The sequence below is a fragment of the Cydia pomonella genome, chromosome 4, assembly GCF_033807575.1.
Source record: "Cydia pomonella isolate Wapato2018A chromosome 4, ilCydPomo1, whole genome shotgun sequence".
Lineage (NCBI taxonomy): Eukaryota > Metazoa > Arthropoda > Insecta > Lepidoptera > Tortricidae > Cydia > Cydia pomonella.
The window spans coordinates 28,648,040-28,663,779 of NC_084706.1; the positions used below are offsets into that span (position 1 = coordinate 28,648,040).

Genomic DNA, 15,740 nt, shown 5'->3' on the forward strand with positions numbered 1-15,740 from the left:
TTAACTTAGACAGACTTATTTTTAGGGTTCCATACCCAAGGGTAACTCGGGAGGTGCTACCTATTATAGTTGTTAACCATGAGACCTTCAAGTAGTCTTAGCAAGACACTACTTTGGATGAAATATCAAAACCGTATTAAGTATACAAAGAAAGTAATGATGAGAGTGAAGGAGGAAAATGCCACAACTCTAGATAATGGAAAGTAAAATGACCAGTATCAAAAGAGATGTGTTTCCAAATTCGAGTAAGTATAATGCATTCAGTCTACTCTTATTAGACTTTAAAGAGAGACGGAAATCGTTAACGAAAAAAACTGCCTGGCATACGTCTGGCGGATGAAGTCACAACCTGTCTGCAGAATTAGGCTCAGATAGGTATATGTCCGCAGACTCATTTATACCTAATTCTGCGTACATATCTGTATATCCTTTGCTAACAAACACTACAAGCTTGAGGGCTATCCTGTATCATCAGTGCATAACATATGACATATGATATTACACGATCGGAAGCTCCGTAAACATCGGAAGCCGCCCACAGCATCCGCGTCCTCCGTCCTAGCGTCCAGTGCATCGAACGCCCAACTCGAAAAACATCCATCTCTATCCCTGTCCCAACGACTGACAGAGACAGATGTTAACGTTACGAGGTGAAAGAAAAAGGGTGGATCAAGAAATCGGAGCTGCCGAGCCAAAAGTGAGCGCCGAAAATAGATCGCGAGGCGACTTCGGTGCGCGGGCGCAGGCCGCCAGAGCCGCGTCGGTCGCTGCGGACTCCACATTCCAACCGAGGACCGGACCACCTTACCCCCTTGCGACGTAAGTGAGTGAAGTTCCAAGAGTTTAGTGTTGTGACCAAGGACTGTATCAGCAGGTTTGAAGTTGAAGTTTAAAGTGTAGTGTAAACGGTGTAACGGAAGACGGAGCTATTTCGGGAGATGCAACGCGCGCCTTTTATAGCGCGGATTACGTTACATGATACACTTACACACACTCTTTTTGACACATTTTTCGCGGAGTAAGTAGAGGCGAAATTTTTGTGAAAAATTACGAAATTCGTGTTAAAAAAACGTCTGTCAAGATATATTTACTGTTCGAGTACGTGTTTAAAAGTGGGTCAGTTAACAAATATAAAATATATGTTATGAAACTTATGAAATATGAATAAAAACTAAGAAGAATGATGTACCAATGTACAAGTACCGACAAAATTATAAACTGTATAATTTCGCAGGTATAAATGCAAAAATATTGAAATGGAAGGAAAAATTTAAAAAAAACATGTTCATCGATAGTTTTCCCAAAAAAAACGCCTTCATGCCTTGTTTAAGCCTCTAACCATGTTTTCTCTATAAAAGACATAACTCCTAAATAAGAATGGCAAAATGTGAAAAGGTCAAGTACCTAAGAAGGAAAAAAAAATAAAACAAACGTAAGTGGAAACGAAACTAAAGTTACATTAATGAATATTCAAACATAAACATATGGCCATGTAGGAATCAACACGTAAAATGCCGTGACATAATTTTATACTAAGTAAACTATCTAATCCCAATCTGAACCCTACATGTAGAGGTAAATGATACACATTAATCAAAAACAATAACGAAAGATGAATAACATAAGTTACAGTAGTCAAAATATAACATATAATTGTGAATACTCTTCCTAGCGCTAAAACTCCTGAAGGCAAGCAGTAGATCGGAGCCGCTCATATTTAAAAATATCCTCCCACTTACAAAACGTCTGACAGTCGAGTGCGATGCTCCAGTTTTTTATTGGGCATTTCTTCACTTTCAATCCTTGATGAGATATAGAAAAGCAAGTTAAATGGGATACCGTTTAAACTAGGACTGATATTGTAGCCTCAATTATAATTCTTGACCTTCGAGTAAACACGACCAGTCATCATATATTTTAAAATGAAATTTTAAAGAAAGGTCAGAAGATAAATGGTGATTAGAATGAATACGTTTATGATAACTATACCAATGTTAATAAATATGAAGATTATTATTATGGACTTAACAAAATTGAAGATTGAATGACGGAAATCTGTAACTAGGAAGAACTAACTAGTATTACACGTCAACACATCGTTGTTGATAATAACGATATCTTCTTAGTTGATCATAATAAGGATGTTAAGGAACTTACTTAGGATAAAGATACTGTTAAAAAAAAGTAATCAAACTTATTAAATCTAGGTAATGACCCCAATAATAATAAATCTCATTACGCTAATCGAATACAATAGGCAATTAAGGATTCCAACAGATTAAACTAAATTCAAGGTCCGTCGAAATCCGAATCCTAGGCAACAGCACCGGTTAATTTTACACTTTCGTTGAACGCCTGCCAGCTCAGTAGGTGTGCTTTACGAGATATCTCCCGAAATAACTTCTTCATAAACAATATGCAGGTTTTTTTAAGTTTTCGCGCCGCGCGCCCACGCGCATACCTCAGCATTTGGCACACGACGGTAATTACTAGATTTGATTGTTGATCGAACGCGACTGAATTTAATGACGGATTGACAATTGTTAATAACGATCGACGAAGATTGATATAAAGCATAATTTGATGAGGTATATTGGAGTTGAGACGCAAAAGAAGTTGGAAATGATTTTGATTTTGATGACATGATGCCTTGCATTGCGATAGTATGAAACAGTTTGCCTGCCAATAAAAACAATATTTATATTAAGGACTGTACGTTGAAAATCTGATGAGTACTTGAAATAAACAAATATCCAGTAATGGAGATCACAATTGACCAGGTTTAATTGTTAATACTGATATAGGTAGTAATAAACAAATGAACACTTTATAAACAAAATCAGACGTATGAAATACAGACAAAAACATAATAGAGGAAGATTTAAATTAAGCGTTAGTTACTAATAATGTTGATATGATAGAGTCAGACCAAGATAAATTGGCAGCGATTTTGGTAGCCCAGCCTGCACAAGTGTTACGTAAACTTAGCACTGCCTGGACTGTAAAAATCGCTGCCAACTTATCTTGGTCTCACTCTATGACTTATGAGTGGAGTGGGCAGCGTTGGAAGATATATTCTATGGTCTGCTCTTACTCTCCGCATTCGCAAAGTGGGGAAGCCGTCCATCCCCATTTGTGTGTGCCTGAATTGCAGCGGCCATGTCCGGTTCTCAACCTGTTCAGGCGGCATCAGATTTTCCGAGGAAGGTCGAACCCTTTTGGCCTGCTGAGGACCTGAACACCGTGACACCTGACTTGGTTGCCTGGCTTAGCAACCTCAAGGCTACACTCTGATTGCCCTCAATGTATATATAATGCCATACGATTAAATAAATATGACTTATGGAATAAAGAGAAGAAATTGCAAGTAGTGATACAACGGCAGGAACATTAGAAAATATTACAAGTAACAGACCTTGTCAACTTGTGTGTCGGTCTTTCAACCTTTTCAAATCCAGCGGCTCTTTCCGAGCCTCTAATTTAATTATACCTAGTCGTTATTTCAATAAATACTCATCTCAGGATCGAGCAAAAGGCCTACCACCAATATCAAACCATTTTCATTATCTGCCATTCTATCGCTCTTGACTACTCGAACGATAGAGATGCAGAATGCAGACGCAGATAATGAAATTTCGTGTTTTGATGTTCGCGGTAGTCTGCAGGTTCTGAAAGATCAAACACCAATTTAACTATTATATCTTACTTTGCAGACTACATAGCCCTCCACCATGTCTGACGAGGAAGAATACTCGTAAGTATACACATAATACAGCACTACATTCAAATCAACACACAACAACACACATATATAAATGTTACCCTCCTTGTTTTGTAACTATGTTTACTTGTCTCCCAATGTCAATATTTTATTACTTTGATGTTTTCATGTCGATCCCTTATTTGTTAACATTTTGAACCACAACTCTCCATGATTCCATCTGTGTCAACACCAAGCATGTATGTGTCTACCCCGATGTTCACCTGTCTCTCTTCCACAGTGGCTCCGAGGAGGAGGAAGTAGAAGAAGAAGTCCCCGAGACGTAAGTTCAAAGCTACTCTCTCTTTCTTTCGACTTATCTTTCCAACAAATTAGTTCTGATTAGATTTTGGTTTTGGTTTGGACCACTTCAGCTTTTCTCGGCCTGATTGTCTTGGCGAGTCTTCATTTCAGTGTAGAATAAGGCCGGCATGGCTCTCCGCCCTCACGGGACCTGTGCACGCCCTCACCTACTCCTATTTTTCTCTTTTGTTGCAGGAAGTAAGTGGCGTGCCCTTGTTGATCCGGCACTCACACTAACTTCGCTAAACTAGGCTAAGTTTCTCTAACGCTTCTAGCGCTTAAGTCTCCGCTTCTGTTGCTTTCAGACTGACCGCCGCTCACCAAGCGCTTAACTCGACTACTTTTCTAATACATACTCATGCACCCTGGTGTTTTTCAGTTGAAAGATCAGTGTAACAAGAGAAGTAAGTATAAGCTGATCTTTCGCGCACTGTGAATGTCTAAACACTCATTGAGCTCAGAGGGCCTAGCTAAGTTGAGAACCGTTGATGGAAATCGTCAATCGAAATTTAAATAATGTATGGAAATAGACACGTGGCTTTTCGAAGCATCTGTCATGCCGATACATTTTTACTTTTCGTTTGGCGTTTGTCGATGTACGATTGTTATCTTGGCTAGGCCCCCAGGTTTTCTTGTGATCGTGTGCACTAACACGGTAAGCTTTCTATCTTGTCTTTTATATCGTATATATGTTAAATGTTACATGATTATCAGCGGAATATATTTTAATCTGTGTCCTTTTTTCTTTTTCCTCGCTGCCGCCGCGGTGCAGGCCTGCTCCGAGGCAAGAGTAAGTAGTTCCAACAGTTGTCATATTAAAGTCGCTTCGCTTGTAGCCGTAAAGATTGGAATGAATTGGCAAACATTAATCTCTACTAAAGCTTAGTCAGGAAAATTATACAAAATTGTAGAAACGGCTACAACTGCAGCAGTGTGGCGCTAACCCCTCACCGCTTATACAGATTGGTTTGGTCGATGAGTACGTAGCGGCTGATCGTTGTTTTCTTTTTCTAGGAGTAGACCGTCGATCGCGTAAGTCGCACCTCTCTGGTGTCACTAACATGTAACTACTTATTAACTTTAAAGGCGCGGGTGTGATCTGTAGAATCCCCGAATCCAATAATACCGTGGCCAGATGACCGGGCGGCGTAAACCGCCGTCACCGTAGCGTGTCTATTTTCGACCGCCGGTAGCCAATCTATTTTCGAAATTGTGCTGGCGTCGCCCGCGCCGCAACTCGGTCAGTGGATACTGGCGTGGCATGGCCGGACGGCATCACGAGCATGATACCTTGTATTAACGTGTGATCTAATGTCTACACCCCATGGTAATTATATATGTCATTAATAGCACACAAACACAAACTACGGATTAAGAAAACAGTAAATTAAACACACGCTAAAACTAGGTGTAAAGTGCTAATGCTAAAAGAAAACTAAAGATTTAACAATAGAGCCGAGCTTTATTTTTTGTAGTCTTTTTTTCGTCAGAGTTCGATATAATTTGGTGGACATATAGTTCCCAATTCTATGTAATATAAGTGCATATTTACTGTATATTCTACAAAACTTTCCTCTGGCTTACGAAAACGCATGGTATTTTCGTAACTCAACGGAAAATTACATATATTTGGGATTTCGTATTTATTCCACCCAGAATTAGGTGCTTTTCAAATTTACCAAATATTGTCAAAATCTGACGAAATAATAAAACTACAACAAAACAAAAATCGGCCCAATGTGTACAGAATTCGCTTGGATAATGGAGTCTAATGACAATAAAAACTCTAACTACAGGGAAGAGTCGCTGTAACACCTGTTGGTTGGTGATGTCCGTCCGCACTCACTATAGTAGCCGCAAACCAAACCAACGACCGGGGCTATATTACTATCTCTATCACTCTACCTACGACCAAGCGAGTGTGACCGAGAAGCTTTACGACCCCGGTATTCAGTTTGCTTTGCGTCTTCTATAATACCGTTATCAGAACGGTATTCATAACATTAACATCTACAACTGTTGTTTCGTAGATTAACGTGTTCTTTGCGTTTACAGGGGCGAGGGAGGCGGAGATGTCGAATTCATCAAGGTAAGCTGTATATCCCATTTTTATACAAATTTAAAATGTCCAGTTAATTTCAAAATTATTCACACCTTAATTCCATAACTATTCTTTCCTACAAGCTTCTTTACTTGTTGTAATGGAATTTTCAATAAGTGCTATACAGGAAATCTAGACTGAGATCCAAGCTTTCAAATTCATCAGAATAACAACATATCTACTATCTTTTTTTATATCTACTAGTGTTAGTTCGATTGGCCTATTTAATAAATTTAAATAATACATTTTGCACAAATGTTGTATCCAAGTGACAGATCTATTGAACAATTTAGGGGTAATCGAGATTATGATTTGTTCTGATTTGGATTATATTCTGGTCATTGAAGTAAAAGAAACAAATAAAATGAATTCTAAATCAGATGCTTATTACGAGAAAATTTTAAATGATTGTAAAATGTTTGCAGCGTCAAGACCAGAAGCGGTCAGACTTGGACGAACAGCTGAAGGACTACATCAACGAATGGCGCAAACAGAGGGCCAAAGAGGAGGAGGAGCTCAAGCGCCTCAAGGAGAAGCAGGCCAAGCGCAAGGTAACGCGATATCACCATTATTCGCTTCGCCTCCGGTTAATGCTGAACCACCAAATATTAGTTTTTCCTAAAGTATCGTAGTATTTTCGAGAGATAAAAATGAATATCCAAAAACATTTATCTACAAATACATATGTTGGGATCGGTCACAAAACTTAATACATTTTAATGCCATCAAGGGCACAGGTACCTATTGAGCCAGGAAATAAGCACTTTGATTAAACATAATGATGCAAAAAAAAGTGTGTTAATTTTAATAAGGAGAGATAAAAGCAATTTTAGTCAACAACCACATACATCGCAGAAAATTCATTAACTGCATTTGTAAAATTTAATAAGTAAATCAATCCTCGTTTGATCGTCAGGTGTCCCGCGCTGAAGAAGAAAGGCGCCTCGCCCAGAAGAAGAAGGAGGAGGAGGAGAGGCGAGTGCGCGAGCTGGAGGAGAAGAAACAGCGCGACATTGAGGAGAAGAGGCAGCGACTGGAGGAGGCCGAGAAGAAGCGTCAGGCCATGCTGCAGGCTATGAAGGACTCCAACAAGACCGGACCTAACTTCACTATCCAGAAGAAGAGCGACAACGTGAGTGTAGACATATAGACTAGGGGCAACTGTGTTGGTGCCAAAATAGCCCATCCTTCTTCTACTTATATTTGCAAAACAGACCAATATCTTCCGTCAATATAGTCCGTCTAAGTTTTCTGCACTGACCTGGCAGCCACAAACTGGGCATCACTATAAACGTTCTCGTGGCTTGCGAAGTAGCTGCAGAAATAACATACATGGACTCTATGTTTGCGTTAAAAATATTCAAGCTAGCCGTTCGGCTAGCTCAAAAATAAGTTTATATTCAAATTTAGTCGAGACGTTTGAATTTCACAATACAAATAATAATCGAAGGAGTTACAAACAGCGAGGCAGATAAAAATATTGATGGTTAAAAAATATAGATATCATTCCAAAAGAAAATCGTCTTGATGTTTTCAACTCAGCCGATCAGAATTCTCCCTATCAGCCGGTCGTAGAGATTTTCAAACTATGTTGTTAACAAGATTTAATAACCAAACGTTCATTTTCCAGTTCGGCCTTTCCAACGCTCAACTAGAGCGCAACAAGACCAAGGAGCAGCTCGAGGAGGAGAAGAGGATCTCCCTGTCCATCCGCATCAAGCCGCTGTCCATCGACAACCTGTCCACGGAAAAGCTGCGCGTCAAGGCCCAGGAACTGTGGGACTGCATTGTCAAGCTCGAGACCGAGAAGTACGATCTCGAGGAGAGGCAAAAGAGGCAGGACTACGACGTGAGTACTATTCCTCTTTAGTATCTTTATTATGTTTTAGTAATTTCTGATTGGTCCAGCACGTGGTTCACTGGTAGAGAATGCCTTAGAGCATTAAGTCCGCCTTTTGTCCTTTTTTTCTTATTGTGCTATAAAGTTTAAAATATAAAAAATCTTCTGCATATTAGCCTCCTAAGTCCCCATGTCCTTTTAAAAGGACAAATTAAAGTCAATTTTTTAACTGTTATGGAATATATGGACTTCGAACTCAAAACAACAAAAAATACTCTAGGTCTTTGATTCATTTGTAAATCATATAATTCTTTGCAAAATAATCTCGAATTTAATAGTGTTCTCGGATAGGTAAATAAATATATCTTCTTTTAATAGGAAACATTGAGTTAACCAAATTGGTTTTGTCAACAGTTAAAAGAGCTCAAAGAAAGACAAAAGCAGCAGCTCAGACACAAGGCCTTAAAGAAGGGTCTCGACCCCGAAGCCCTCACAGGCAAGCACCCCGTAAGTAACCGAATTGTTCTATAAGTACAATTTGTAAAGGCAATCGTAAGAGTATGAACGGACATATGTCAACACTAAATTTACAAAAGTAACATATTGTCTACAAGAAGGCTGACTTCAGTTTATTATTGAAGTCAGCCTTCTGAACATATGAATGTTGTGTCGATAATAATGTATTTGTCTTTCAGCCCAAGATCCAGGTCGCGTCAAAATACGAGCGGCGCGTGGACACACGGTCATACGACGACAAAAAGAAACTCTTCGAGGGTGTAAGTTCACATAGAAAAACGTATTCAAATTTATATCAGTATTTTATATAAATGGGCTGGTCTCATACAAAGATAAAGACCAATAGACGAATTTAAATTCATTAATATAGCCCGGTAAGGCTATTTAGTAAGTAATTAAGTTCAAAAAAACCTACGAGTACATGCTACATATACAATATACTTGACATGCCGAACACTGTGAATTTTACCTTCAATCAACACCTGTCATTGAACTTGTATTTTAAATACAGGGCTACGATAATTTTATAGCAGAGACGATGGATAAGATGTGGAACGAGAAGATGGAACAGTTTATGAATCGGACTAGAAGTAAGGGACCCAGAATGGTACCTTGTGTGATTCTACGTATCCCATTCGATTTCCCCAGCATGTCGTCACGGCATGCCTTGAACACGTCATACATGTCAAATCCTAAGGAACTGTAATGTGAATGTCTTCTAAGCACTGCTAAGTCGTTTCAAGTCTGAGTAATTAAAGCTTACAATGTCACGCTTTGGTTAAAATCAAAAACTCAAAATTCATAAATTTTGTGCATAAAATTAACAATTAAAAATTACAACTAAAAATTTACACAAACTAACCGCTCCCCGCCATCCCCGGTGCGAAGGTTTAAAGGATTACCATGGACAGCCTTTGCACCAGGAACGACTCGGAGCGAGGGCCCTCCCCCTTCAATATCAAAAGACTTGAAGCAACATAGTTTTAAGACCGCACAGGTCGTGTATTCCCCGCACCCTGTTATCACCTGTCATGTATTTATCCCCTGTGTTATGACCTAGGACCTAGAGAAACTGAACAAGGACTTCCTCGAGAAGGTGTGGTCTGAGAAGGCCGAGCAGTTCGGAGGCAGGCAAAAGGGTAAGTACTCAGTACGCCGCCATCTGTGGTGGTTGCAGTCACAGAGATTAGCTTCCAGCGATAGACTTTTACGACGCTTCGAGAACTGTCCGCCTTCATCTTTTCCTGCTTTTATTTTTTGTTTGGCAATCTTCTTGTTTAACACTTGTGAACCTGCATATGAAACTACTAACCTTATCTTAGTTCAACATTATTTTTTATTCTGCTTCAAAGAAATATTATGCGTTTAACTTTCAGAACTTCTTGCTTACCTACTTCAAATAGAATTTTTGTGTTTCTAACACGTAATCAGAATTTAAAGCTTCCTATAAACATGCTTAGTTCAAAATCGGATAATATTAGATTATAGGATTAATTGATGATAACCTCAAAATAATGTCAATTTTATCTCATCGTTTAATCGAATAGAAGGTTTTAAATGACGTAATACTAGAAATAATTAAGCAGACGTACTCATATGTGGCTTGCAACAATTTCTGAGCTATACTAGAGTCGGCCGCGAGTATTTTTTTTAGTTTGTCTTATCTTTATATAGATTGATTTCGACGAACGCGGTAGACTTCCAGAACTTACCTTGAACTGTTCCTAATATAAATATTCCCACGAATAGCGAGACTGCCCAAATGGTTCGGCGAGCGACCAGGCAAGAAGAAGGGTGACACCGACACCCCCGAGGGCGAGGAGGACATCAAGGCCGAGCCCGAGGAGGAGGAGGAGCCCGCGTACGAGCCCGAGGAGGAGGTCGAGGAGGAGGAGGAGGAAGAAGAAGAGGAAGAGGAGGAGGAGGAGGAGGAAGAAGAAGAGGAGGAATAAGTGAGTATTGTGAATAAGTTTATGTGCTTTGTAAATACTCTTAAAGCTGGTTTGTTTTGCCGGCCATTACTTGTTAAACTTAGATGCAATGTTTTGTTTTTGATCGGCTAAGGGCCACTTGCGTCTTCCAGGGTTAAAGAGATAAAGATAGTTTACTATTCAAGTAGGCATATTACAATGCGCTTATGTACGTCCAATAAAGCTACACCGGCTCTAACCCTACACCTCTGACCCGAGAAGATTTAAATCCCTCCTCAACTGGAGGAGGGTATCCCAATATGGACTGGCAAGAAACTCGGCGTGACACATCTTTTCAAAACATTACATCTTATAACTAACATGCATTAAATAAGAAAAAAATACACACTTTCATGATATATCCCACATTTTCTAAGACAAAATCATTTATATAAAAATAAAATTTGTCTTTTGGGTATATCTGGACGCCATCCGCCAAGACGAGCAAAGCCAAGTGCAAGGGCACTACCTACCTTTTCTCGAAGCGCTTCGCAGTTTTTTTGAATCCTCATAACTTAGGTTTGGATTATACCAGATAAACCAAATTCTCGGGGTATAATGTCAATAGTGGATTTATTAAGTATAAAAATTTTCAAGTGCCTAGCTCTCATACTTTCGATTTTATTTATATCTAAAAAACCCCGATTTAGTCATTGACTCATTCACTCACTGATGATCATCATAACCTTTAGGGTACTTCTTGATGTCCTAGGAAGCTGAAATTTGGCATGTAGATAGTTTTTGTTATGGGGAAGGATATAGAATAGTTTTCAATCCCAAATTCACCCCGTAAGGTTAAAAAGGGGGTGAAAAAGGGCGTTAAGGGGGGGGGGGGGGAAGGGGGTTGATGTTTATATGGGGAATATTTTAGGATTTTTAATAGAAAATCACCCTTAAAATTAGGGGATGGAAGATTGTCATAAGCGACTTACAAAAAGAAATGAAATCCCATCAAAAACATTTCATTGTAAAATGTAACCAAGACGAGACCATAAGGCTCGCACTATCAAAAAGTTATCAGATCTCTTGTAGAGCCAAGCTTCTAACTCTACAAGCCCTAACTTCGCAAACTCTACTCCTTAACTCACTCAAAATATGTGGCTTGGCCGTTTCGTTAGTATAGGAAGTATTGTATATATAATAAAAAATAATGAATATTGAATAGTTTTTCACCTTACGCCCATGTGACGATAACGAAATGGCCAAGCCATATATTTTGACTAAGGAGTAGAGTTTGTGAAGTTAGGGCTTGTAGAGTTAGAAGCTTGGCTCTACAAGAGATCTGATATCTTTTTGACAGTGCGAGCTTTATATGGTCTCGTCTTGGTAACATTTTACATGACAATGTTTTTGATGGGATTACTTATTACAATTTCTAGAAAGTATTATTATTTCTAGTGTACAGACTATTTTATTTTAATTTTATAATGTCTTTTTTCAGATTAATCGCCGGGCAGAAACCAACGGAGAAAGTCGCTTGGCATGTAACGCCATTAATTTATTACTATAAATTATTTTTATTATTTATACTGTTGCACTCTCACGGAACGAGGACATTTTATACATTTACACTAGCGTCGCAACAACTCTGACGTCACAATAAACTAATTTATTCATAAGGCGTGAGAGTTCTTTATTTACAACTTCCAACGACCAGGTATCTACTTACCTAGTACATAATATATACCTAGGTGGGACTATACATATTATTTGTGTAAAAAAATAATAAATTCTTTTAGTGTTTTCTTGTTGAATCCCCTGACCGCGTCGCTCGCATACAGTCAAGTGCAAAAATATAGATGCATACAACTTACTTAAAATATCATGTAAGTTCTTAATCTGTCGACATCATTGCTACTGTCAACTGCTTCAACATCGCCTTCCATGCCAAACATTGCATTGCCTGGCTTGAAAAAACAGTGATTCTGTACTAAATAGCAATGTGTATGTCGTATTCCTCTTAACGGTCACCCATCATTAAGAATTAAATATAAGATAGCGGTTTGGTAGAGTATTTACCGCTGATTTTCAAGTCAGGCAATGTTTGACATGGCTAGGCAATGTTGAAGCAGTTGACGGTACCCATGGGACATCATTTTGAGTAAGATGTGTGAAGAGAATGGAAAGTAAATTTAGTTTTAGGTGTTTTATGTATGAAATAATTCGTTTTCGGTTCATCACAACAATGAAAATAAATAATAAAAGTTCACATTGAGAATGTGACGATCCGGAAAGGACAATCCCACCATGATTCCACCAAACATTTTAATGTAAAATGGTGCCAAGACGAGACCATGTGGCTAAAAAAGTAATCAGATCTCTTGTAAACAGGCAAGCTTCTAACTCTACCCGTCCTAACTTCACAAACTCTACCTTACCTACCTTAGTCCATAACATGTAGCTTGGCCGTTTTGATACAGGCACATGGGCGTAAGGTGAAAAACTTCATTATTTTTGTGTTATACAATAATTACAATAGATGTTGTATAGGAACGAAACGGCCAAGCCACATTATTTTGACTAAGGAGTAGACTAGTTTAGAGTTTGTGAGGTTAGGACGTGTATAATTAGAAGTTTGGCTCTACGTGAGATCATCTACTTTTTGACAGTGCGAGCCACATGGTCTCGTCTTGAGAACATTTTACATGAAAATGTTTTGGTGGGATTTCGCTACTTTTTGTAAGTTGCTTAACTTGCTGATTACTTATGTTGCGTAGAGCTATCCCCTAATTTAAAGGTTGGAGGGAAGTTTAAAGAATCCTGAATCATGTATTTTATTCTTTATGACAAGGAGTCCCTTTGTCAATTTTCAAACCTCTAGCATCAAAATTTGCGGATATCTCATATGAACTTCTATTTCCTAGTTTAATCAGACAAGGGCCTGACCGGGCAAGCTATGCTGGCGCCATCTCTAAAATACTACGCCCCGCCAACCCCGCTAGGATTTTACTGTAAGTTCAGTCACCCGTGTTGCTGGCGCTTGTACGTTTTAATTAGGTACTTACTATATGCATCTTCCTTTCATGAAACTAGTAGTAGAATTTGTAAACAAACAGCCTGCATACGAGGATGATAATATTTTAATAAGATACATATGTGTAAACGAGCTAGGCAGCAGGTACGCTTAGTGTTTAGGAATTCGAGTCCGAATTGGAGGAATTCGACTCGTTTTTTACGAGACCCGGCGCTTAAAAAACTGCTGAGTCTTTTCAGTCCCGAGTCATTTATTGAGTCTTTTTTTAAGAGTAATTTAAAAGGACTCGAGCCTCCAAATAAAGACTCCGTCAATAATTTTATAGGTTTTACCTAAATTGCAGTTATTAAATCAAGCGTTATTATGGATACCTAATCCACGAATATACCTTTCGAAATTGTTTGCAAAAAATTGAGAGTTCTCTGAAAAGGGCTCAAGTCTCTACAAAAGACTCGGGTCTTAACTAGATGAAAAGAACTCGAGTTTAAACTTAATTATATTCAAAATCCATAGATGTATTTTCCAAGTAGGCCTCAAGGGCTTTTTTACAAGTAAATAAATTATTTTTGTGTGCCTTTCCGTATTCCAATCCAGTATCTCGTGAACATAATATTAGGGTGTCCGAATTAAACCCCACGCTGTATAAAATAAACTTTTTTAATGTCACATTGTATGATCAATTCGGCAGAGTGAACTGAATCGAATTTCAAAGCCGAGGACTCAAAGGACTCTTTATACTCTTAACCAACACTAGGTATTATGGTGAGTTTGCTATTCTGTACTTCACCATACAGAATACCATCCTTACCGCACCTGAAACAACCAGTCTCCTACATGACAATACTAGCTATAGCAATACTAGCTTTTACCCGCGACTTCATCTTATTTGAGAGATAACTATATAACGCCTTAATAAAGTGTAAAGGCAATCATTCAATTTGAGCGTAATGCTTACAACTATTATCAGGCGATGCATCAATTATCTCACTTTCGGAGTAGAGTGAGATAATTTTCAACCTCTTAAGGAATTATTTCCGGGATAAAAACTATTCTATATCCGTCCGGGGGACTCACGCTATCTTTACACCAAATTTCAACTAAATCCGTTCAGCGATTTAAGCGTGAAGAGGTAACAGATAAACAGACACATTTATAATATGAGATGGATTTATTTCTAAATAATACGAATACGTGTAAATTATCTATGCAGCGGGTATGGTACTCATGTAGCAGGTGCGGTAGGCATGGTATTCTGTACTACTGAGAGGGAGGAGGGTTCTGTCCACAGAGCACTAATGCTAAAGGCATAAGCATAGTCGGGTGACCCCGGATCCCTTTGTTTGACATAATTATTGTAAGTCTTATGACTTACATTATTGTAATGATAGTCAGAATATCATTAGTCATAACTCTGAAACCGTTAACTTTTCAGCAATTTCCTTGGGTTATCTTATAGATATAGGTTAGGTTAGGTTTGTTTTATGGCAATCCTGAAAAGTTGCGCGTTTCTGAGAAAAACCAAATTATGACTAACGAAAACAACAATACATTATGACTTAAAACTTTATGGGAAACAATAGAGACCCCGGGTGACCCCTCTGCCACGCATACGGTACTTTTCCTCGCTCAACGCGTCTCCCGCACCTCTGTATTTTTGGCAGCATCGGTTTCATGAAATAATTGCTCAATGCTATGCTTTAGGATATACAGGGTGGAATTTCTTAATGGGTTAGTGGTGGCAGTTGGCGTTTACAGATTTTGGAAAAAACATACAGGGTGCGAGAAAAACTTTTTTTCTGTCCATAGTAAATGTATGGAAAAAGTTTTATTTAATGTGTGGCTTTTTATTGGATATTACCTTAAGTTGACCCCTAGGAAGCTATTGATACTGGATAGGAATAGAATCGATTGGCATAAAAATAGAATGTTGAAATAAGTTTTCATTTTCATACAAATTGTATAGGACAGTTTTCCTAGATTTGTGGCTTTTCTAACCGTTTATTTTTTTGGTCTCATGCAAGCTTTTGATCCTGGATAGGAATGGGATCGATTGGCATAAAACAAGTTTGTCAAAAATAACCCTTTTCTCGCACCCTGTATGTTTTCTCCAAAATCTGTAAACGCCAATCTTCATTGATTTGAAATCGAGGGAAGGTCTTCTAAGATCGTTTTCGCGTAGCAGCACGGGATCTGATAGCTGCCCTCACTGACCCATTAAGAAATTCCACCCTGTATCGTCCGCGGTTCTGTCCTACAGTATTAAGTAAAACAACCAG

General features: G+C 38.6%; 1 protein-coding gene across 9 annotated transcripts; it reads left to right on the forward strand.

Annotated features, from left to right (window-relative positions):
* Positions 1–700: 700 nt before the first annotated feature.
* LOC133517401 (troponin T, skeletal muscle) lies at positions 701–12,111 on the forward strand. Of its 9 annotated transcripts, none has more exons than XM_061850704.1 (14): positions 701–823; positions 3,714–3,754; positions 4,002–4,043; positions 4,836–4,853; positions 5,078–5,095; positions 6,119–6,152; positions 6,590–6,715; positions 7,081–7,296; positions 7,795–8,013; positions 8,419–8,511; positions 8,700–8,780; positions 9,032–9,110; positions 10,270–10,472; positions 11,932–12,111. In XM_061850704.1, exons 2-13 carry the CDS (start codon positions 3,732–3,734, stop codon positions 10,470–10,472), a joined length of 1,152 nt encoding a protein of 383 aa, XP_061706688.1. In that variant the 5' UTR covers positions 701–823; positions 3,714–3,731; the 3' UTR covers positions 11,932–12,111. The 9 variants fall into 9 exon arrangements, with proteins under 9 accessions (XP_061706688.1, XP_061706689.1, XP_061706691.1 ...); XM_061850705.1 differs by lacking the exon at positions 9,032–9,110 and adding an exon at positions 9,581–9,659; XM_061850706.1 differs by having other exon boundaries at positions 703–819.
* Positions 12,112–15,740: the final 3,629 nt, after the last annotated feature.

Coding starts and splice junctions, on each gene's coding strand:
- LOC133517401 (XM_061850704.1), top strand. CDS start 3,732: ATGTCTGACGAGGAAGAATACTC. Junction 6,153..6,589: donor GAGATGTCGAATTCATCAAG/GTAAGCTGTATA, acceptor AAATGTTTGCAG/CGTCAAGACCAGAAGCGGTC. Junction 9,111..10,269: donor GTTTATGAATCGGACTAGAA/GTAAGGGACCCA, acceptor TCCCACGAATAG/CGAGACTGCCCAAATGGTTC.